The sequence below is a fragment of the Arachis duranensis genome, chromosome 4 (genome assembly GCF_000817695.3).
Source record: "Arachis duranensis cultivar V14167 chromosome 4, aradu.V14167.gnm2.J7QH, whole genome shotgun sequence".
Lineage (NCBI taxonomy): Eukaryota > Viridiplantae > Streptophyta > Magnoliopsida > Fabales > Fabaceae > Arachis > Arachis duranensis.
Window position 1 is genome coordinate 114,757,401 of NC_029775.3, and position 24,440 is coordinate 114,781,840.

Genomic DNA, 24,440 nt, shown 5'->3' on the forward strand with positions numbered 1-24,440 from the left:
TGAAAATTTCCTTTCATAAAAAAATGAGTTTTTTACTTAAATAAAATAAACCACTACCAAAATTATTGAATTTCCCTAAATCAAAATTTGAAACCTAAATATCATTTTAGGGACATGAGAATTATATAATATGTTAACCCTGCCATCTAGGAACGATTTATGCATGAATGGCCTAGTAGAATAGGGAGTAAATCATTGCAGGGCACACAGGATTATAGGTAACGCATAAATCGTCCCATCCTACAAGAATTCACGTGATTTTGAGCTAAAACACACAAAAGTTTGACACGATTATAATATTTTAATTTAAATTATATCTATTTAAATTTTGACTTAAAAAATAAAAATATATTTTTTATAATTTCAATTATTAACTTTATTAATAAGATTAAATTAAATTAAAAAAAGAATACTAACAAATTATAATAAAAAGAATACTAAATTTTAATACATAAATTTAAATTTTTTCTTAGATCGTGGGTTCTTGAATTAAAATGTACTTTGTTTATCATTGTTAATTTTTTATAATATAAATTATTAATTCTATTAAAAAAATCAAATTAAATAAAAAATACTAACAAATTATAATAAAAAGAGTACTAAATTTTAATACATAAATTTAATTTTTTTTTAAATGTTAAAGGGTGTTAAAATGTATAATTTTGCATAAGATAAATTTATGTGGTTTTGAATAACATAAATTTAAGTTTTTATAAAATTTTTATTATTCGTTATTCATATAATTTTTTTAATAATTTTTATCGATGCATATTTTTTATATAATTTTTTTTGTCATTTTCTAATATATAAATTATAAAAAATACGAATCGATAAAAATTATTAAAAAAAATTACATGAGCAAGAAATACTATAAATTTTATAAAAACTTAAATTTATGTTACTTAAAACCACATAAATTTATATTATGTAAAATTATATTTTTTAACACTTCTTGACTTTTAAAAAAAAACTTAAATTTATGTATTAAAATTTAGTACCTTTCTTATTATAATTTGTCAGTATTTTTTTATTTAATTTGATTTTTATTTAATGAAATTAATAATTAAAATTATAAAAAAAATAATTAAAATTTATACAAACTCAAATAAAAAATGACAAAAGAAATTCTATAAAAATATTTAAAAAATTATATAAACAACGAATACTAAAAATTTCATAAAAACTTAAATTTATGTTACCCAAAACAACATCAATTTATATTATTTAGAATTATATTTTTTAACATCTTTTGATATTGTTTTAAAGAAAAAACTTAAATGTATGTATTAAAATTTAATACTCTTTTTATTATAATTTGTTAGTATTCTTTTTTTTAATTTATTTTAATCTTATTAATAAAATTAATAATTGAAATTATAACAAATATATTTTTATTTTTTAAATTAAAATTTAAATAAATATAATTTAAATTAAAATATTATAAATAAAAGTACCATATTATACATAAATCGTGCCAAGCTTGAGAGGATTTACTTTAACACGTTAATCGTGCTAAGCCTTTGTGTTTTAATTTAAAATCACGTAAATTTTTATAGGGTGGGACGATTTATGCGTTACCTATAATTCTGTGTGTCCTGCAACGATTTACTTTCTATTCTCGTAGGTCATCTATACATAAATCATTTTTGGGTGGTATAGTTAACATATTATATAATTCTCATGTCCCTGGAACGATTTATATAATAGTAGAAAGAAGATATTTACTTTTCAAAATTTGATTTAGGTAAATCCAATAATTTTGATATTGGTTTATTTTATTTAAGTAAAAAATTCTAAAAAAAATTGGCCAATAAATTCGACGAAACGGCGAGTATTAAACAAGAAGAAGAAAACAACTCCGCGTTCTTTTGCTTGGTGGCGCTGACGCTGTCTCTTTCTCCGTGTCTCTCTCTTTCTCTCCCTCCCTCTCTCTCTCTCTCTCTCTGCTACACTCTACTTCACTCTTTCTCTCTCTCTCTAACTTCTTCTGACCCCTTCCAATGGCTTCTACTAAGGTAGGTTTTCTTCAATTTCTGTGAATTTTTCAAAATTCTAGCACATTCACACTGTCTTTTCTATAGATATATACGACTCTCTGTTCATGCTGAATGGTGCAAAGATTTAATCTTTTTCTGTTTCTTATATATGGGTTTTGTGCGTTTCTGCTCTCAGGATGATAATCGAGGTTCACTCGGATCAAAGAGGTTTCGAAACGATGGTATGTATTACTGTTTTGAGCTCCAAGTAGCTTCTGTTAGAGTTGAAATCTTGTTTAGTTATATGGGCTTGTAATTTTCTTTATTGTTCTGATTATTTGAGGAGGAATTTGAGCTACTCATTTGATTTTTGGACTATGTAAAAATTGTATTAAAAAATTGTGTTGTGGGTGACTTTTAGTTTAGCATTCACAATGTTAGTGTGTGCATTTTTACTGTTTGTAAAATGTACACTCTTGTGAAAACTGAAATCTTTGCTGTATCATGAAGGATTATGCTGTTTTTTACTTTAATCTCTGGATTAGTAATTTGAGATAGGAGCATGATGTCTTAGAAAGTGTGCGGCTTTTCTTTGCTTTATATGTCATTTAGAAGAAACATGGAAAACTAGGTTTTTTGCTGTAAGGTTTCTTTTTTATTTTTTGATAACCTAAGATGGGAAAACATTGGCACTAAAACGGTTTTATAATGTGTTGTTTGATATGCCATTTATTTCTATAGTGATTACGGCTCACACATGGGGAAGTGGGTGGGATCATGGTATTTAAAAATTAGAATTTGATATTTTTGCTTGATTGATATTTGATTTTAACTATTCGATCCCGCTTCTGTCTTTTGTGTTACACCGTGATTCTTAAATTTTTTGTTTTGGAATGAAAACCAAAAGACAAAAATCTCAATGTATCAACTAGCCTCCAAGTGTCTCTCAAATTTTTTTCTTGTCATATTCAGCTCCACGTAAAGAAGGAGACTGGACCTGCCTCAACTGTGGAAACTTAAACTTTTCATTCAGAACTGTTTGCAACCGGGGACATTGTGGTGCACCAAGACCATCCATAATCCAGGTAAGTGTGTGTTTCTATAGATTAATAGATTATCATGTCAAGAAGTTTTTTCTTTTGGAGACGGGCCAATTATTCTTGAAAAGGCATTCAATGGACAAAATCCTGTGTATTCTGCAGCCTGCCCCAGTTACAAGCCCATATAGAAACACTCCTCCCTTCTACTATGGTGGTGTTGGGGCTCCTCCTCCACCATATGGAGTGTCTGGCCGATTTGGATCCCCGATGCCACATTCTGGTGTGCAATATGATTATGGTCTGTATCCTAGGCCTCGTCTACCATATAGTCCAGTACCATCATTGCCACCTGGAAGCTTTGGAGGTACTCTCTTAGCAACTTTATGAGCTGATTTTCTGCATCTACTGTTTGTTTCATTCTTTATGAACTCCCCGTCAGTTTGATTCTAACAGAGAGAGGGTTGCTATGTGACAATGTTACCTTTTAGGTACTGATGTTATTCACCTTTGAGATTGATTATAATATATTTGAGTTTTTGGTGGAATCTGTACTGTTCGTTTTAGAAACATGATGGTTGCTAATTCCTGTTGGTTCTTGTTTCATTATACTTTCTAGTATCTCTTGTGTGTCCCTACTCCCTAAATATAATCAAGTTTTCATTGAACTGAATCAGGTATTCCTTATGGTCCAAGGCCTAGTATCAATGGCTATGGATATGGCTTTCAAAGTCCTCCATGGGCCGAAGGACTGATAACTGACAATTTTGCATCTCGGAAACGCCGAGGAGGTAATTTTAATATCCTTTTAACCTCTTATTAACTTTAAACCTATACATAGGTATCCACATTTTCCCATATTTGTGAAATCTAGATATAGTTTATTGTGTTTTTGCATTAGCTTATTTTGTGTTAAAAGTAATTTACAGTTGAAATTTTGGAGAGGAATTTTTTGATTAAAAAACAAATTTCTCCTAAACCATACATTTTCTTGATCCATTATTAATTTTAGTTTGTTGATCCATATAACCGATCCTACATAGTAGGACAAGGCTTTTGTTGTTTGTTGATTATATGTAGTGGAGGAGCTTGAGAAAAAATTTTGGAGAAAAAAGAAACTTAGACACGTTATATGTTGCCGTGTTCTTTTATTTATATATGTTTAGTAGTAATATGGCATCCTAACCCTCTTCACAGGAAATGAAAATAGAAACATTAAGAAAAACTCCAATCTATTTTTGTATTGGTTATGCAGGGCCAGATGGCTTGTCCGAAGGAGACTGGATCTGTCCGAAATGTGAGAATGTTAACTTTGCTTTCAGAACAACTTGCAACATGAAACACTGCGGAGCTCCAAGACCTGTAAGTGTTTTCCACTGTTTTGCTAATGCTCTTACCATCATCGCTATAATTTTAGTAAAATATTTGTTCCATTATTCTAGTTTTGTAGCATTGCTAACAATAGTCTATGCTAATTTTGGCTGTAACTTGTTTTTCTTTTTTCGCATAGGGCGCAAGTCGAGGCGCTCCCGAAGGCAGTTGGACCTGTAAAAAATGCGGTAATCTCAACTATCCCTTTAGAAATGTGTGCAACAGAAAAGACTGTGGAAGTGAGAGAACAACCTCTGCCATGTGAAAATGTCAAAAGAGTAGTATTATGAATGTACAATAATATGTACATACATAGAGGTTTTGTTTAGTGCATTCCTTCTCCTTATGTAAAAGAAAAAGTTATTATCTCTTAATTAGGAATTCGGAAACTAGACCGCTAGGAAAGAAGAGTTCTCCATGCAGATCATTTTTACACTGGTTGTTCTTGATGATAACTTATTTTGTTAATTTTTTTAAAATGTTTATGGAATTTTATTTTCTTAAGGTTACTTAAAATTCACTATGAAGAATTTTGCTTTGTCTTGCATATTGAGGTATGTTGGGAGAAATAATATCCCCTGGGAGATTAGAGTTTACTAATATAATTAGTGTTTAAAATTAGGCCAAAATAGCCAAAAGTTTGTGGCCCTTTGTAATATTCGCCACTATTTGGACTATTTGATTGGAGCGTAGTGCCTTGTATTTTGACTATTTTCAATGATAAATATTTTGAAAGAGAATGTTAAATGGAACAGGATTAGACATCTAGAATCTATTTATGGTGTAAAACTTCATGACTTTTATATAGGATTTTCCTTTCTAAATTTGGAAAGTTATAATTTTATAGATTTCATTTTGTTTTTTATTTGAGTATTTACTTATTTTGGTCTCAGAAAATTTTAAACCAAACACTTTAGTCTTTAACTAAAATTAATTATTCGATTGGTCTTTGAATAATTAACTTCGTTAGTCATTTAGGTTTTTTATTCCATCAACTCTAATGGAGGACAAAATAATCTCTTGTAATTTTAAAAGGGGACAAAATGATCTCTGATTCTCTTTGTTCATAAATGATACTGTTTTCTTCCAATTTCTATCATATTTTGCATAATCCTAACAGTTTAACATTGCAACTTTAAATTAACTAATTCTCATACTCAGGAAAGTAATGACTATGTTTCTCAAGTACTTGTCGTCTTCGATGAATCTCATAAATCTAGACAACAAGTCCGATTTGTTAAGACTTGTCGTTGTCTTCGTTGTCTTCGTCATCTCCAGTCCTCCTTTGCCTTATTATTTTCATAGCCACATTGTTCACCACTCCGATCGCTTCCTTCAACTTCTTCTCTGAATTAATGTTCAGTAATTGTTTTAGTTTTTATATGAGCAGCGACGACGACATTGCTTGTCATACTGATAGCTTGGATGCGAGGCTGAAGTTGTCTGCCAGCTTGGACTTCAGGAGAGAAAGAATGAAGCACTCGAGATCCATTCCAAATGAGAATTTGCATATGATGTCGAAGGAGAATCTTCTCATGATGTCCTAATATTCAACAAGCTATATTGCTTGCCGAAGAATGGAAAAAGGCGTGCCATTGGGGTAGTTGTGGAACTTGGTCTTGAAAATGTGGTGGAAGTTATCGGGGTTGAAGGTGATGTTGTTATCAACGATGTGGAGGTGGATGTTTCTCGTGGGTGAAGTGCGGAAGAGGTGGGTGTACTAGTCACAGAAATTTGGGAAGTGTGTGGTTCATGACATGTTGAGATAGGTGCGACATGCGTGATAGTTACACCATGACATGATCTTGAAGTTGAAGAGGAGGAATGAGAAGATGGAGAAGACTGTGAGGGTGAAGAAGAAGAGTACAAATGTTAGGGTTATATGAGATATGATAAAAATTCGGGAGAACAGAACGGTGTTGTTTCTGAACAGAGGGGTCAGAGACCATTTTGTCCCTTGTTAGAGTTGTCAGAATAAAGGACTTAAGTGATTGACGGAGTTAATTGTTAGAGATTAATTGAGTAGTTAATTTTAGTTATGAACTCAAGTGTCTGGTTCAAAATTCTTTGGAGACCAAAACGAGTAAATACTCTTTTTCTTTTGTTTGTATAGAAGAATTTTCATCTCCAATTCGTATTATACTTATCATGGAAATTATTTTTAATATAGAAACTGTTTCGAGGGTTACTTGAAACGTTGGTTTGGGTCTAAACGTGAGATCCAGATCTCTTAGTATGGCAGCGTTCGACTTGTTGATGCCGAGGTGCCGCCTGTCTGAGTTTCTCGTGAGGATGTGAGGGGTGGTACATGCAAGAGACTCCGATACTTAAGTTAGCAAGGGTTTTAAACAGGTTTTTAATAAAGTAGAACGTGAGTTATACTTGGGAGGCTCTAGCGTATTTATAATAAAGTAGATAACCACTTTTGTTGGAGTAGTTCTATTTTTTCTTATAGATAAACATTCTTTTTATCTTAGAAATTTGTTGAAATCTACTTTCTATATGAGGTAAAATTAGTTGGAGAGATTCGAGGAGACAGCTACCTATTAGTTCAAGTAGGACTGGACTTTTAGGTTATTGTCCGACCTCTTTAAAGATGTCGGGTTTAGTAAAATTCACTTTTATGGGTGGATCTTTTTATCTTTTTGGAACCTGACTTTTAGTTATTGGACCAAGTATATGAACAGAAATCATGGTGGTGTTAATTTAATAATTTTTTCTATTTTCTTTTTAATAAAAGAGGAAAATTAAAAGGAGCCGAAATCCCCTTCTCTTGCACTTTCAGACTACTTTGTGTCATCTGGAGTATGGAATCCACTACTTGGTTTTAAAACCTGTTGGTTTGGCAAAAAGAGTAAAATAAGAAAGATCATCATCGGAACCAGAAAAAAAAAAGGGATCATTATCTAATATTAGATTGATCTCAATGGTGTTTCAAATTTCATACAGTGGATGCCGTAAACAGAAAAAAGTATCAATAAACGATCCCGCTAAACTTACAAATTAAGAACATTCGTTTATTGTCTTCATATAATTGGAATATTGAATATTCTTGGAACATGCATTGTTACCATGAAACAACTTTCTTATATTATTATAAAGTTACGTACAAGTAACAAGTACTTTTACGTTATTTTCGATAAGGTTGAATATATCTTTTTGCATTGTGATTCAGATTTAAATTAAAAGGAAGATTATTTCTGTTATCACTAAATTAATAACGTGTCAATGCATGAATTAATGATGTTAAAACAAGAATCAGCATTATCTCGTTTGTTCCAAATGTAAGCATAAATGATACTTATAAGAAGATTTGTTAAACATTATACAAAAACTAAGCTCTAAATAGAAAATCCAAATTCCAAATATTTCTTGTTCTTCAGTTTAGAATCAACATATGGTTGAGATCCTCATTGAATACTTTATATAGATGAATTTGTATAATAACTTTTTTTTTAAGTAATATTGCAAATGGTTAGTAGAGTTCCATAGAGGTTAAAATAAGATTTTCATACTTCTGTATGTGATTTGGCAACTTTTCAGTTTTGATCTAGTTTTAAAATTTTAGTTAGAGTTTTTGAATTTTAATATAATATTAAAGTTTATTGTGCAGTTATTATTTGGATCGCACTACATGTATGTGTCTAGTCATGAAATTTTTTACACTTCAAGTCTTTATTGTCATGATTATGAGTGGGTTTATCAGAATTTTATATCGCATAAAAGATAAAATCTTGATAGATTTTATAAGAACTAATTAATCATTCCTTCTTAAGCTAGAATTTTGTATATAAATATACTTGGAATGAATATTGTTATCTATAAAACACGGACACTTCATTGAGTATTCAGACATATCTTAAATGCAACACTCATTTAACACGCATGTCTTTTGTGTCTAACCGTGCCTTAATAGAAAATAAAAAGTTTTTCTTCGGATACGTTTAGCTAAATACCATCACATGTCAATGTGTCCAACCTCATTTTTAATATATTTTCTTGAATTAAGTTTACAAATAGTATATATTATTATTTATTAGATCAAAAAATATTTTAAATATTTTATATAATTAAAAATATTAAAAATGGTTAATAAATTAATTTATATTTTAATATTGATAAAATATTAAAATATTATAATAATTTATTTAAAAAATATTCTATATTTTATATATATATATCGTGTTTCTCTATCTTATAAAATTTAAAATTCATGTATTGGCATATTTATATTGTATTGTGTTTCATATGTATTTCAGTGGCCATGTAACTTAGATTGTTATTCTTATTTTGATCGATAATACCGCTCCTTTTTCAGTTTGTGAATTTCTAATCTAGATCCCAAAGAAAGGGCTTCTCAAACTCTTTAAGCAATGTGCGTATAATAAAGATTATTATTATTATTATTATTATTATTATTATTATTATTATTATTAGGGTGATAATACTATTATTATATCCAAACTTAATTTGGTTTGGTATCAGATTTGGAATCATGGAATCTAACCCGACTCGATTACTTAATATATTATATTAAAAAGTATAGTATTTATCATATATATGTACTTGTTTCAAAATTTTTCTTTTTAATTTTTAGTGTTACATAATTTTTTTTTCATTGTTCCTTTTTATTTTTTAGATTTTCTTATAAATTTAATTCTTATTGAATATTCGATTACGTGAATCGATCCAATCCTAATTTAATAAGTTTGAATTTATTTGAGTCCTTTTACAAAAAGAATTACAATAATCTATTTCAACCCAAATTGATTAAATTTAATCGGTTCGATTTTTAAATTTACCCCAAACTTGATCCTATTACACCTCTAATTCATTGCCAGTTTGTTAAGTTATAAAAGTTTTCCTATTGAGGAAATAAAGGGAAAGAATGCATATGTATGTATGCTTAACCATCCTCACTAAAATACAAAGACCTCTAATGGTCTTTTGATCCTTCCTAGGCTAATAAAAATAGCCAGCATGATTACAGCTATACAAAGTGATGAGGAATTTAGGACAATTTTGGGAATAAATGAGTCCAACATGCGAAAAGAATTGAAGTCAATCAGACTGATGATTAAGATGTTGGTGACAAAGTTATATACTATACTTTAATTTACATATGTTAAAAAAAGGGGGAGCTACATAATTGTTTTTCAGTTTTTTCTTTTTGTTATTATTTGTCTCTACTGCGTTGATTCTAAGGTAACATAGTGCGTTGGTTTCAAAGGAATCAATAGATATATCATATATAGGATGGCAAATATAAATGTAATTTTAATTATTCTTTATAATTGAAATTTAGATAATCACCATATATACTATTAATTAATTTCAGTAAAATGTCTACTTTAGTTTTAGTTAAAGCAACCTTTGATACTTGAATAACTATAATTTACGCATATAAAAACAATAACCACCATATTAATGAAAAATGTCCTTTTTAATGTCTATAATACTTTTTAAGATAAGAGTTTATGTGCAATTGTTTTGGTGTGAAGTTAATAGTTGAGAATCGTAAATGATAATTTAGTCAAATCTGTCAAATCATCTAACGACTCTCAACTATCAACTTCACATGGAGTTAATAACTACACGTGAGTTTCTACCTACTTTTAAACCATTGGGTTGTACTTAACAATCAAGCACTATTATTTATTCAACAACTATTACATAATTAAATATTTGCGGTGGTTATAAAATTTTGATACCACTTAAAAAGTGTCGCTAAAAGTAAGTTAATATTTTCTACTATTTAAAAACACTTTCTAATTTCAAAAAATAAAAGATAAAAATATGATTGAATTAAAAAATACTGTCAAATAAAAAAAAAATATGACTTTAACTTTAGTCACATTTTTTTAAGTATTGCCGAAATTTCACAGATATTCTAGTCAAAATAATCATGGCCACTATAGAATATGCACACCTACGTAATGCTTCTTTATCCTTAAAAGTACATACAAATTAAATCTTTATTATACATTTATACCTATCTAAGAACAATAAATTAACTAATAAACAATAATAATCATAATGGCATGTAATCATTTGAATAAGGCAATGATACATAATAAGTAATTAAGCATAGCAGCTTCGTTACTTTTTCCATAGATAGAAAAATTGAAGTCATGATGGCCGGCGGGAACATTTGATGTAAACTATGGTTACGTTGCATTGTATGTTTATATTGTTTTTGTCATTCTATTGTTGTTTGTTCTTTTTCATAGTTGGCGCTTTGCTTCACATTAATTATAACTCATTTTCTCTTTGAGGTTTCTACAAATATAAATATATGTTACATTCTTGCAAAACCCTAGAACCATGATCTTAAAGAGAATTTGGTTATGGTTTATATGAGTAATAATCGAGAATTATATATTTTGTTTGAAGAGGTCTCAACTTCGATGCAAGCCAGAGAAATTCTTAGGTAGGCTCGTTGCATTGAGAAATTTAAGTAGTATGCATGAAGTTTTAGGTTTGAATATCACTGAAAACTCACATGTAGTTGTTTTTATGTAAATTTGATATTTGAAAATCGTTAGATAATTTGACAAATTTGACTAAATCATCATCTAACGGTTCTCAACTATTAATTTCACATGAAAATAACTGGACGTGAGTTTTCACTTTGAACATTATCATCATCATATGTATAAATGCACTTTAAGAAATTAGTGTACAAATTACATCAGCTTGTTTAATATTAAATGAAATTGCACATAAGTGATCAAGAATTACTTCTGCTAGGAAACTAATTTAATTAGTCAATTTTTTTTTGGTAAACTTGTTTTGTTATTTTTTTTTTGAAAGATTTGGAGTTTAGAGTTTAGAATATAAAATTTAGTATTTAGGGTTTAAAATTTAGAATTTAAAATTAAAAAAAAAATTTAAAATTTTTTCCAGAGAAAGTTGATCCCTTAATTAAACTCATTCATTTTATCTATGGAATGTCGTAATATAATAATTTATCCATCATTTACCATTTGATTGAATTTTAATAAAGTTCACATTATTACATTCAACAGTAAATGATTGGTGAATTATCTTATTGTTCTATATAAAATAAAATAAGTGTAACAAATATTTTTCTTATTCTATATAGTTACAAAATTTCTTAGTCCATAAAGTCTTGTGGGTTCTGGATTTAGACTTTAGAAGTTAAAAGCATGTGAAATGAATTTGTAAATATGGATATAATGTTGAGTTCTGTAATCTAAATTCTAAAAAGACACTTACTTTGATGCCATAGCTTACATTTTTTTGTTTTGCTAGCATAGTAGTTCATCATTTAACCATTATTGTAACTTCTATTCAGGGTTCAGAAGTTCATATTCTTTTGCTAGGAAGGCGGTATAATCTATAGCTTCAGGAAAACAGAGGGAAAATAATCACGCCAAGGTAAAAAGGGAGAAAAAAAGAGAAAGAAAAGGAAGATAATTCAGGAGAAAGCCATGGAACTTGAAGCAATTATAAGGGAACAAGTTGATCTGGTATGTTGAAATTTATAATGTGAAAAATTTAAGTTCTATTTAATTTCTGATTTAGTTGTTTATATTGTCTCCTTTTTTTTTTTGAAAAAAAAAAAGATATGACTTTTGGGAATTATTATGGTACTTTTCACAACTATGGGATACCAGTATCTTTCTAGTACATGTAGTTGAAAAAGTGTCAAATATTTCATTAACTAAAATTAATTATATTAAAAATTTTAAAAACTTGAAACATTATTTCTCTAATGATAATTTTGTCTTGTGTTGAAAAAGAAGAGAATAATTAATGAATGCATTATTATATATTTACTAAACTAAATATGTGTGCTATGTAGGAGAACATACCCATAGAGGAAGTCTTTGAAAATCTAAAATGCACAAAAGAAGGACTAACCTCTGATCAAGTGAAAGAGAGGCTAGACTTGTTTGGACACAACAAGCTTGAAGAAAAGAAGGTTAATCACATAATAAAGCTGAATCTTTTAATCAACTTGGGTTGGTCGAGTGATTAGCTCACTCGTCCGTTTAAGCAAGTGTTGGGGATTTGAATCCCGCTTTGTACATGCAACAATTTATTGGCCAGCAGTAGATTCTTAAATAGAATTCATATCTGTGGCAGATTAGCCCTTAACCTGTCGAGTTGAGAAATACCACGGACAAAAAAAAAGACCGAATCTTTTAGTACTTAAATCACTTTATATTAATTTTTCACTTATATCTTTTATGACTCTGCAGGAAAGTAAAATACTCAAGTTTTTGGGGTTTATGTGGAATCCACTGTCATGGGTCATGGAAGCTGCTGCTATCATGGCCATTGCCATGGCTCATGGAGGGGTGACTCTTCTATTCCTTAATTCTTTTCCATGAACTTTGGTGGTTAAATTGATGAAAACAAGTTAATATAATTATAGTTTTCGCAAATGTAAAAATTATTTTATCTTATCACTTTTACAACCTTTTTTTCTTTCTTAATTCTATGAAGCATTGATACTAATATTAACATGACATGACACAAATTTAAAGATCAAAATACCAAAATTTTTAAATGGTGGAACATGTATACAAATTATACATATATTTATAGATTTTTTTTTAAGCATTTATAAGTGTCAAATGACTAAGAGGTTATGAACTTATTGTTGAAACATGAAAGTTTCCATTTACTTTGTTTTTCTCTTGCAAGAGTTTGTTTTTCATTTTCATCTAATCTTCCAATAAGCTTAGTAAAAACAACATAATTCTACAGGGAGAAGGTTGGGATTATCAAGATTTTACCGGCATTGTTATACTGCTACTTGTAAACTCCACAATCAGTTTCATAGAAGAAAACAATGCTGGTAATGCAGCAGCAGCACTCATGGCAAGATTGGCCCCAAAAGCAAAGGTTTATTATTCTATACTCCAAGTTTCTTCTTTCCTTATTTTTTTCCTAACTTGTTAGCTATCCTGTAACGTTTCTGGTTTCCTTTTCCTTTGAATTTATAGGTACTCCGTGATGGAAAATGGAGCGAAGAAGATGCATCTGTGTTGGTTCCTGGAGATATAATCAGCATCAAGCTAGGTGACATCATTCCTGCCGACGCACGTCTCCTTGAAGGAGATCCTTTGAAGATCGATCAGGTAAAATCCACAAAAAAATTTATTACTATTATTAACACATACCTTAAACCTTAAATCCTAAGTATCAAGGTTTTAGCTGGAAATGACCAACATCAGATAAATATGTATAGAATTTATCTGAACATATTTTTCTGCAACCAGAAGAAGGAACTATTATTACATATGAAAAAGAAATTAACTACTAGATCATATAAATGTATTGGATACCTCAACCTAAAATCCTTAGTATGATTTATCAGCATATTGTTCAATAAGTATGTTTTGATTCCAGTCTGCTCTTACTGGAGAGTCACTTCCGGTTTCAAAACATCCTGGAGATGGAGTATATTCTGGTTCAACATGCAAGCAAGGAGAAATTGAAGCAGTAGTTATTGCAACTGGAGTTCACACATTCTTTGGAAAGGCGGCGCATCTTGTGGAAAACACCACACATGTTGGACATTTCCAGAAGGTCCACATACAGAAACATATATCATCTCTATCATCTTATGTTAGTCAATGTTTTCTATGCCTTACCCTGAAATTAAATCTTGCCATGATCTTGTTACAGGTTTTGCAATCTATTGGGAACTTCTGCATCTGTTCCATTGCTATTGGGATGCTCATTGAAATCATAGTGATATATGGCCCGCAGCAAAGGAAATACCGAGTTGGTATCGATAACCTCCTTGTGTTACTGATTGGCGGAATTCCTATTGCAATGCCAACTGTCCTTTCAGTTACAATGGCTATTGGTTCACACAAATTGTCTCAGCAGGTTACATTTAGTTTATTGATTCAAACATTTTGTTGAGCTATATAGGAAGGAATGTAATGTTATGCTTAAGTGCCTCAGAACTAAGATATAGAAACACCAAGACAGAGACTACATAGAAAATCAGGCATATTTTGTTCCTAGATAGAAACATCTTTTCTGTTTCTGTATCTATCTCCTTCAAATAGGTTTGTACTCAGTGTATCTATATTTTTGTCTTGATGCAGTTACCAAACAGGGCCTAATTGTTATCCTTTAATGATAAAAGTTATTATCTAATGATTATAGGTTAGGTACTAATGATATAAATCTTTGCAGGGTGCTATAACAAAGAGAATGACTGCAATTGAAGAAATGGCCGGAATGGATGTCCTATGCAGTGATAAAACAGGCACATTAACACTCAACAAGCTTACAGTGGACAAGAATCTTATTGAGGTTTGGTAACTCATTTATCCTAAAATTTTGAAACATAGTTAAATGTAAAGAAGATAATTTCTTAAAGAAAGACAATAATGGAAAGACAAAGAGTAACTCCATTGTCTATACAAGCCATTCATGGGTTTTCAAAATACTAACCTGCTTCTTCTTTTTCCAACAATGATCAATATCTGGCAGGTCTTTGCTGATGGAGTTAATCAGGACATGGTTGTACTTATGGCTGCAAGGGCATCAAGGCTAGAGAACCAAGATGCAATTGATTGTGCAATTGTATCTATGTTAGCAGACCCAAAGGAGGTACTATTTCAACTACCAACCTGGTTACTCCTTTGGATCATCTTCGAATCATTTGAAAAATTAAAAAATAAAACCGATGCCTTACTGACAATAATCCATCATTTTTCCGAGTTGCTCTTCAAATTGAATACCATGTTTAGCAAATATTAAAGATGACATGTTATTCGTATCCTCTATTGACATATAGAAATTTTCCATAAATATAATTGTAGAATTTTTCAAGATAACATTTCACCATACGATTTCTGCAGTCAAACTTTAGAGAATGAACTGATTTTTTGCCGCCTTTATCTTGCAAGGCACGAGCTGGAATAACTGAAATTCACTTCCTTCCATTCAATCCAACAGATAAAAGAACTGCACTTACATACACTGATGCTGCTGGTAAGATGCACAGGGTTAGCAAAGGTGCACCAGAGCAGGTAGAATAAACTACATTATGACTTTAAATGACTATGCTACCAACAACAGCAACATATTTGAACATTATTTAAATCATAACATGTATTGTGTAGATTCTCAACCTTGCACATAACAAGTCAGAAATTGCACAGAGGGTACATGCAATTATAGACAAATTTGCCGAACGTGGCCTTCGCTCACTGGCTGTTGCCCACCAGGTAGATATATTTTTATGAATCTTTCACCCTCATGCGTGTTATTGTATTACTATATCTTAGCAAAAATAATTCTTTTTATTTAGGAAGTACCTGAGGGAACCAAAGAAAGTTTAGGGGGTCCGTGGGAATTTGTCGGCCTACTCCCTCTATTTGATCCTCCCCGCCACGATAGCGCTGAAACAATCAGAAGAGCTCTTAATCTTGGTGTGAGTGTCAAAATGATCACTGGTATGTGTCAAAGTTTTGTACTATTTTTTTAGTATGATGTAAATACTAATTTTTATATGCTACATAAATGTTATAGTTCACATGGAACTAAGGAGTTGTTAGATCTGGTATCAAGAAAGGATAGAGAATGTAGCAGGCAGTGATATTATTCCCAAATCAACTGAACAGTATACAAATGAAATCTTAATTTGAGAGTCTGTCTCACACTCTCCCATGAGACTAATCTCAACAAATGATTGAAGACACCCTAACTAATTCATCCTATCCCTTATTTATGATGACTAACTTCTCTAACTAACTCATTAATTGGATCCTAACAGAGTTTTGTGATAGTTAATGACTACTAGTGGGAAATTTTACCTCCAGAAATTTGTCTCAGGAATTAAATGTTTGTAACCAAGAAGGGAAACGGATCACATCTCATACTCTTGAAAAAAAATACCCTTACAGGTGATCAGCTTGCAATTGCTAAGGAAACAGGAAGGCGTCTTGGAATGGGTTCTAACATGTATCCTTCTTCGTCGCTGCTAGGAGAAAGCAAAGATAATTTTGCTTCTGTTCCCGTCGATGATCTTATAGAGAATGCAGATGGTTTCGCTGGTGTCTTTCCTGGTAAGTATAATAGCAATCACAGAAAAGCTCTAATCCAAATTATTGTCTATTTTCTGATTATATATGTTCCCTCAGAGCACAAATATGAGATTGTGAAGAGGTTACAAGCTAGAAAGCACATTTGTGGGATGACTGGTGATGGAGTGAATGATGCACCAGCTTTGAAGATAGCCGACATAGGTATCGCTGTAGCAGATGCCACAGACGCTGCAAGAAGTGCCTCTGACATAGTTCTAACAGAACCTGGGTTGAGTGTGATCATAAGTGCTGTTTTAACTAGCCGTGCAATTTTCCAAAGAATGAAAAACTACACAGTAATCCCCCAACTATGAAAATATTAATAAAATATTGCAATAGTCCTTGTTGTAACGAAAAATTCAAAGCCTTATTTTATTTTTATTTTGCAGATATATGCTGTATCTATCACCATCCGTATTGTGGTAAGTTATAAGTGCATATATGGAGAATTTAGCATGATCAAGCCATCATTTTCTTTCCTTCTCATTTTCAGTTTATTTTGGGTTGCAGGTTGGCTTTATGTTACTCACATGCATTTGGGAATTTAACTTTCCTCCCTTTATGGTTCTTGTCATAGCCATTCTCAACGATGGTATTACTATCTGCTCTCAAATACCATATTTAAAATGCATTATTTGAAGGTCTTCTCTACAGTTATAGTAACATTAGTTACTTTCAAATATCATTACCTTTTCATGGTTTTGTATAGAATATGAAACCATGAAGTTGTCTAATCCATATAACTTATTTATTTTAGTAGGACAAATTTTCATTGTGTGTGCATGCGTGCATGTGTGTGTCTTCTTCAAGAGTTTATATTCTTTCGCTTGACCCCTGACTTGCTAATAGGTACCATCATGACAATATCTAAAGATAGGGTTAAGCCTTCTCCAAGTCCTGATAGTTGGAAGCTGAGTGAGATTTTTGCAACTGGGATTGTCCTAGGAGGTTATCTGGCTCTAATGACAGTGATATTCTTCTGGGCAGCATATAAAACTCACTTTTTTCCTGTAAGCATCTTCCCTCTAGCTTAATCATTTGTTTGTAGTGACATCAAATTATATGACAAAGGAAATCACTGTGCTACAGAACCATTTTGATGTGAGACATCTCCACGGAGATCTTCATGGTCCACCTACTCATGAAGAGAGTAAAATGCTAGGAGCTGCTATATATCTTCAAGTCAGTATAATTAGTCAAGCCTTAATTTTTGTGACTCGCTCAAGGGGATGGTCCTATACAGAAAGACCCGGTGTTTTGCTTATGATCGCTTTTGTTATAGCTCAACTGGTACTTTTCATATTTTATCCCACTCAGTACAAAGCCTAAGAATCAATTCGGTTTTTACTTTCATCTCTTATTTTTGTCTTCAATGTTTTATATTTAGAATTTTGAAAAAGAAATTAATAGCATAATTCTATTTTTTATTTTCACATTTTGTTTTACATAATACTGAAAATAAGAGGAGGAGATGACAATAAAAACCAAACATTGCCCTGATTTTATTTTTTATGTCAATGATCCTAATCACTTCTATATCCTCTGTAGATTGCAACTATTGTATCTGCCCTTCTCTCTTGGGAGCTAGCAGGAATCAAAGCCATAGGGTGGGGTTGGACGGGAATCATCTGGGTCTACTCTATTATAACTTACTTGTTTTTGGATCCTATAAAGTTTGCTGTTCGTTATGCATTAAGCGGAAGAGCTTGGAATTTGGTGGTAGACAAACATGTAAGTACCAATAAACTTGCACAATCTTAGTTAATAAAATAAAAATAAATAAATAATATATGGTAAACTAATCTATTCCAAGTCAAATTAGTTTAGTCTAGTGGATTTTGAGTACCTGTTGTTCTTGTTCATATGCACATATACTACATGACTAGATGATTCCTAACAATCTTAAGACTAAAAACTGATGAGAAATACTTGCACGCTCCTAGAGCACATTTATTGCGTACTACCAGAGCAGTTATAACCGCATATTCAGTTTACTAACCGTTTGTTAATGCAACTGAACAGACTGCATTTATCAACAAAAATGACTTTGGTAGAGAAGCTCGTGAAGCTCAATGGGCTGCTGAGCAGAGAACCTTACATGGTCTCCAGTCTGCTGACATGAAAGTTGAGAAGCACACTTTCAGGGAAATAAATACACTAGCTGACGAGGCCAAGAGGCGTGCAGAAATAGCAAGGTCAGCATCATTTAGATTTACAAAAATGTTTTATAAGTAACTGTCTTGGGATAGAAAATATGGAGACACTAAAAGAAATTTGTTTTAGAGAATAGAACATATAAAAACAAAAAAAAAATGTCTGTTTTGGAACAAAATATTACCAATTTGTAGTCCACCTCAAAACAAGGGACAGTAGGTTAACGGATAAAGATGTTTTTGTCTTGTCTCTATCTCCTATCTCTGTAGTTTCTGTACTAAGATACATACTAAACACTGGCTAAGTGATCAACCTCTTACTTAATTGCATGCATTCAATTTATCATCTTTATTTTCTTTCTTTTCGAATATTGATATAGGATGAGAGAGCTTCACACTCTGAAAGGAAGGGTGGAAACAATGGGCAAGCTAAAGGGTTTAGATGTGGATGCAATCAACAGTCATTACACAGTATAAGACCAATTCAGCTCTCAAGTGGCATCTTCTTCATATCCGTTGTATTTTGTGGCTTTCTTATGTTTCAGATTATGGCATTTACTTCAATAATGTTTCCATTAGAGATTGAACATAATCCTATTTCTTCAAGTTTCAACTGCTCTCCTTTGTTCGAGGGTAACTTCTTATGTAATTAATAACATAGTAAAATGAACTGAGGAAAATAAATGAAATAAACACCAATTGTTATCTAATGAAATTCATATAAGATCTGATTATCTGAACCTTTTCTCGTTTAGTGATGATATGATACTTTACAGCATTCTCTTGCTAGTGTCACCATTCATGGAAAATCAAGTTAATATATATTTATAGATTACACAGTATCATCATAACAAAAATAGTAAGGTAAAAGAAACTTATTGTTAGAATCATTAATAATATCTACCTCCCCCTCAAAAAGCACAAACGCTCCCATTTAGCTCAAAAAGTGATTGAAAAGTGAGAACCTCTCTTGGTTTGAGTTATCCAGCAAGCTCTTCAGATCCATTGCTCTTATCTTCGCTCGGAGATCATTTCCCAATGGCTCAGGAACTTGCTGAAAACAAACATAAGGAAAATTGAGAAGGCAATCCAGCAGAGCAGTCACTCAAAAAAATCTGACATCTAATAATGGTAACAGTATCCACATACCACTTTCAACCACAGCATGTAACTAGCAGCATACACTGCTTGCGCTTCGAAATCAGCAAATTCATTGTCCTCAACAGTTATGCAGGAGTCAATGAGACACAATTCATTCTCCAGGAAGGGATCAAAGTAGTTAGAATTTCTGTTCGTCTGCTTGGAATTGTAGGATGTACCACCAGAATCAGAAAGAAAATTATTTATCCAGTACATGGAAAGGAAGCGACGATGAAGCCATAAAGCCTGTTTAACATGAGCAACACTCAACATCATAAGTGATAGAGAATTCTAGGCCAATCAGTAGAAAATAGCATTCAAGGTCAGACTTGGGAGAACCCCTTAAATACAATTGAAGAACTTGTATGATAATGACTATTTTCCTGGGAAAAGATAACCTTACCATAACTATATTTGTTTGGTAAAATCCATTTAAGAAAATATAACGGATATATGACAAACCCATTCAAAAGCGGTATGTAATGCTCTATATGCTTACTTTTGTAAAGGATAGAAATTTTACAGGTTTCTCAAAATAGGGGAACCAGACGTGTGCACTTAATTTTGTAAAGAGAAGGTGTAGGTAACAGAAATTCAGGAAACGACAAGCAACAAGAACTTTGAAAAGCTATTAAATTAGAACAAAAATAATATCCAAATGTGCAGTGACTAATCAGTTATCACATGACATGTATTTATAGAAGTTTCAGCTGATCCAGGAATTATTTGGTCAACTACTCGCTAATTTGTCACAGGCCAAGAACACCAACCTCTCTTCCCACATAGCGTCTTATCAATGTCTCATTCCAGTCAAGCTCATCCTGTCAAATCAAACTATCACATACTTAAAGAACTACTTTGAGCCTGGATAAATAGATTATGCAAAATCTACCTTCCAAGCCTGGTTGATATCAGCCTTGTAACCAGAAGACACATTTTTCTCAGAACCACTTGATTCCTCCATAATCTTAAGCAATAGCCGCTGCAACATGATGGAAAATATGATTTCCTTAAGTGCAAATCTCAAGCTCATTAAAGACACAAAAAGTAAGTCTCCTTATTCAAAGGCTTATAATTTATTTGAAATAAATTCATATTCAGGCTGGTTAGTCAAAACTTACACTGCGATAATGAAAACAACAATTATCAGCAACATGCATTGCAGCCCAGCTTCTTGATTTCTTCAGCTCATGTAGCACCTATATGGTCACAGATTTCATTCAGGTACCACAAGGAAATATTAATGACATCATAGGTTAAATAAATAAATACATTAAAAATATAAAATAAAATCATATAAAATTCAACCTGATCTCTAGCCATATACGAAATTAACCAGCAGCGGTGATTCCATGCACGATAATTCATTTTCGACCTCTGAAAATGAAGGAGTAGAGATGAAAATTAATAGATATTCAAAACAAAAACAAGAACGCTTCATCCTATATGCACTCCCTTTGGCAAACAAAAGGTGCATGCATACAGAACATGATAAGACAATCCATAGATCTTACTCTCTTTTCCTTTTTTGTAAGAGAATGTGCCTAGCAGATGATTCCATATTTACAAAGAAACAGGGTTAAATGCCAAATTAGAACCAAGGACAAAAAAACATCTAATGTAGAGTGTAGACCAAAACTACAATGGAGTCTCATATCATAGTATGCCTCATGTTGGACAACCACAAACATAAGTACAGGGGGAAGCAAGAGAAATTGTCCTTATCTTGAGCAAGCATGCCCTCTATTATGGAAACGGAAGACAAAGCCTTTCAAATTTAATAGTATGCAGTTTGTGTAGTGAATTTAGACCTCAGCTATTTTTTCCACCAGCTCAGATTCTTTTCTCAAAAGATCTTTGAAATTTGAACAATGTGTGGACATTGACTTGATGACCCACCGCCTAGAAATATCAGTTGTAAGACCTCAGGATTAATCAAGTCAAGATCAAACAAATGTATTTTTTTCATCTAAGAAACATTATCAATTTACGGATTGGGACTAGTCATAAGAAGAAATGTACATGCAGTACCTATGATTCCAAGCTTGTTCACTTTTGGGTGAATATGAAAGTACGAGCGCAGACAGATGAAGTTCATCCAACAACATGGAGTGCTGCTTCTCCTTGGAAACTACTAACTTTCTGCAATATACATACAAAAACATTTTGCGGTAAAATATCAGTTGCATAACATATTTTTTCCAAAGCTGATATTTTTTTTTCTCATCAAGTCTAGAATGTAAGTTTCAATGTGCACATGATATGACTCAAGGAGGATGGTTTTATTAAAAAACAAGTGGTTAATTGAAACTGGAACTTCTTGGGAACATGTTTACAAACAAATAAAGTCTATATAAGTAGATGAATAATATTGATGCCAATGTTCTAACTTATGACACTGGCTTAGACATGTATATGACGCTGAGAATAAAACGAACAATAGGTAAGCGGAGAACCTGCAATTCCATGCTGTCATAAAATCGCAACTTAGCAGCAGAAGTGACCTGCTGTGTCTCATAAGTATACTTTGAAGATCATCGCATGATGAAGAGGCAGGTAAACAATTCCCAACTTCATCAGATTGATCGCCACACATCTTGTATTGTTTAAATGCAGTCATAAACGCTAGTTTAGCAGCTTTGTATAGTGGGAGAAGAATAGAAGTTGAAATTCCCAATTTATGATCTTTGTTCCAAAAGTTTTTGTTCTTTTGCTTGGAACATCCCTCAGAACTTGCTGTCCTTTTTGTTGCCTGAGAGATAGCTTCATCAGATGAATTGCCAGAAATGCCTGATTCTTCATTTAGCAAGTCAAACTGAGATGGATGAATAAATCCCACCTCATCACTGGATCCAAAAGCTCAAGTAAAAATATGTTAGACAAAGACAAAACGAGGTCAAGCAACTATGACAAGAGAACAACATTAACCACCAAGATTAAAACATAAAACTAGACATTTGTATCTAGATACCTAGTAGAAGCTCTCTACTAAATAGCCTAAATCTTAATTAGTTTCTCAAACAACTAACAAATAGCAACCAGTAAATCAATTTTCAGTTCATAAAATCATTAAACCTTACATTAGAGGGTCAGATTCAAGGATATCCTCCAACTGTTGCAAGAGATCAGCACCAGTTTCACTCATGTTTGCTGCACCCACTCAAGCCAATGTGAACTGAAAAAAAGAGGAGGAGGATTAATTGCCAAATCAATTTCGATAAACCATACATCAAGAGCCAAGTCCATGCATTGCAAAAGAAACTCTTGTCAAATAAGAAAGAAGAATCCAGTAGCTAGCAATTCAGTCTAAATATTTTCATTATTTTGGACCAACTTAATCATCATGAGTGCATAAATTAAAAAGTAAAACAAAAGAAAAATAATAAAGCAGTTAAACAGGAAATTAATTACGAGCAAAAGTAAGTAGAAACAAACACAAAGGAATTAATTTTACTAATGCTCTTCAGATACACTTACTATCTGAAGAGGGGTGTGGTGAGGTTGGGATTTTGGGCTTTCGAAAGGGTGAGGGTGTGAGAACAGCGTAGGACTGAGTAGGGGAACTAAAGAAATATCAATGGAGGTGAATGTGAATTGTGAATTGTTCCAGAAGGTGAATAGCATTGAAGTTGCAGGGGAGAAAAGAATGTGAATTGTATACACAGCTGGCAGGTGAAGAACAGAGGTATTAAAAGGAGAAGGCAAGCATAAATAGATCGTGGGATAAGAAAGAAGGTAGATATAATGAAAGGGTTTTTGGGAAGAATCGTGCTACTGTGTTATTGCAAAGCTGAGAAACTGTATCAGGAAGAAATGCTACTGAACCGAGTGAGAAAGCAGGGTTTAGTCCCGAAGACCAGAGCATACAAAGCTCTCATTGATGGACCCCTGCACGTCTGCACGGCATTTTCTGTCTGTGGGGCATTTTCACAAACACTTGCTAGGCACACACAGACACTGTATCTTTGAACCATTCGCCGAACACCGAACACGCAGATGATGCTAAATGGAAGAGTAAACAAATTACCAGAAAGTTCATGTCAATCATAAAAATAAGAAAAAAAAAAGGTTAATAACAAATAAACTCTCAAAAATTTTAAAAATGCTATAAAATGAAGTAGATATTAAATATATATTTTAAAAAAATTTAAAAATCAGATTTTGATATAATTTTTTTGTAAACATTACTAAAAAAAAATTATGCTTAAATTTTAGTAATTTTATATCAAATAAATTTTAAAAAATATTTTATTACCATATTATTTTAAAAATTAAAAAATATCAAGATCAAATTTTGTTTTAATTTTTTTATATGTTTTTTAAATATTTATTCAAATATTTTTGTAAAAATTCGAATTAAATAGATAAATTTTGTTAAATAAAATTTTTTTTATCATTTATAAAAAGATATCATATTTCTTTATTATTTTTATTGTATTTTTTAAAAATATTTTAGCAAACCCTTGAATTCTTTGAATATCGAATTAGTAATTAACTTTAAATAAAAAAAGAGAAGTCTTTTTTATCTATTAATCTACCTATTACAATGACTGTTTTTTTGTAACTGCTTTTCTTATTTAATTTTCTTATCTTTATTCATAAGTTTTAAGTATCTCACCCTATGAGAATGAGAATTTTATACTTTTATGCCAAAATATGGGAATATATTTATAGTAATTA

At 31.5% G+C, this 24,440-nt stretch overlaps 3 protein-coding genes across 7 annotated transcripts; 2 read left to right on the plus strand and 1 right to left on the minus strand.

Moving 5' to 3' along the window:
• Window positions 1–1,849: 1,849 nt before the first annotated feature.
• Window positions 1,850–4,888, plus strand: LOC107486153 (ranBP2-type zinc finger protein At1g67325). Its single transcript, XM_016106705.3, has 7 exons — window positions 1,850–2,015; window positions 2,173–2,218; window positions 2,949–3,061; window positions 3,179–3,380; window positions 3,691–3,804; window positions 4,269–4,375; window positions 4,524–4,888. The coding sequence occupies exons 1-7, from the start codon at window positions 2,001–2,003 to the stop codon at window positions 4,647–4,649; spliced, it is 723 nt and encodes a 240-aa protein (XP_015962191.1). The 5' UTR covers window positions 1,850–2,000; the 3' UTR covers window positions 4,650–4,888.
• Window positions 4,889–12,627: 7,739 nt separating this feature from the next.
• Window positions 12,628–19,224, plus strand: LOC107486150 (plasma membrane ATPase 2). 2 transcript variants are annotated; one of them, XM_052260620.1, is made up of 18 exons: window positions 12,628–12,711; window positions 13,124–13,261; window positions 13,363–13,497; window positions 13,769–14,254; window positions 14,570–14,689; window positions 14,870–14,989; window positions 15,289–15,411; window positions 15,505–15,609; window positions 15,693–15,837; window positions 16,288–16,449; window positions 16,525–16,763; window positions 16,857–16,889; window positions 16,978–17,059; window positions 17,317–17,477; window positions 17,557–17,757; window positions 18,016–18,198; window positions 18,490–18,662; window positions 19,001–19,224. In XM_052260620.1, exons 1-18 carry the CDS (start codon window positions 12,643–12,645, stop codon window positions 19,095–19,097), a joined length of 2,772 nt encoding a protein of 923 aa, XP_052116580.1. In that variant the 5' UTR covers window positions 12,628–12,642; the 3' UTR covers window positions 19,098–19,224. The 2 variants fall into 2 exon arrangements, with proteins under 2 accessions (XP_052116580.1, XP_052116581.1); XM_052260621.1 differs by having other exon boundaries at window positions 12,643–12,711; window positions 16,288–16,763.
• LOC107486152 (uncharacterized) lies at window positions 15,262–23,785 on the minus strand. 4 transcript variants are annotated; one of them, XR_008008343.1, is made up of 13 exons: window positions 23,238–23,785; window positions 22,841–22,935; window positions 22,217–22,606; window positions 21,792–21,902; window positions 21,572–21,662; window positions 21,069–21,137; window positions 20,882–20,959; window positions 20,653–20,742; window positions 20,531–20,581; window positions 19,770–20,006; window positions 19,525–19,674; window positions 15,700–15,783; window positions 15,262–15,370 (listed from the first exon to the last, which is right to left on the minus strand). XR_008008343.1 is itself a non-coding variant. In XM_052260619.1 (12 exons), exons 2-11 carry the CDS (start codon window positions 22,903–22,905, stop codon window positions 19,555–19,557), a joined length of 1,302 nt encoding a protein of 433 aa, XP_052116579.1. In that variant the 5' UTR covers window positions 22,906–22,935; window positions 23,238–23,785; the 3' UTR covers window positions 15,567–15,783; window positions 19,525–19,554. The 4 variants fall into 4 exon arrangements, 3 of the variants coding, with proteins under 3 accessions (XP_052116579.1, XP_015962190.1, XP_015962189.1); XM_052260619.1 differs by lacking the exon at window positions 15,262–15,370 and having other exon boundaries at window positions 15,567–15,783; XM_016106704.3 differs by lacking the exons at window positions 15,262–15,370; window positions 15,700–15,783 and having other exon boundaries at window positions 19,320–19,674; window positions 23,586–23,785.
• Window positions 23,786–24,440: the final 655 nt, after the last annotated feature.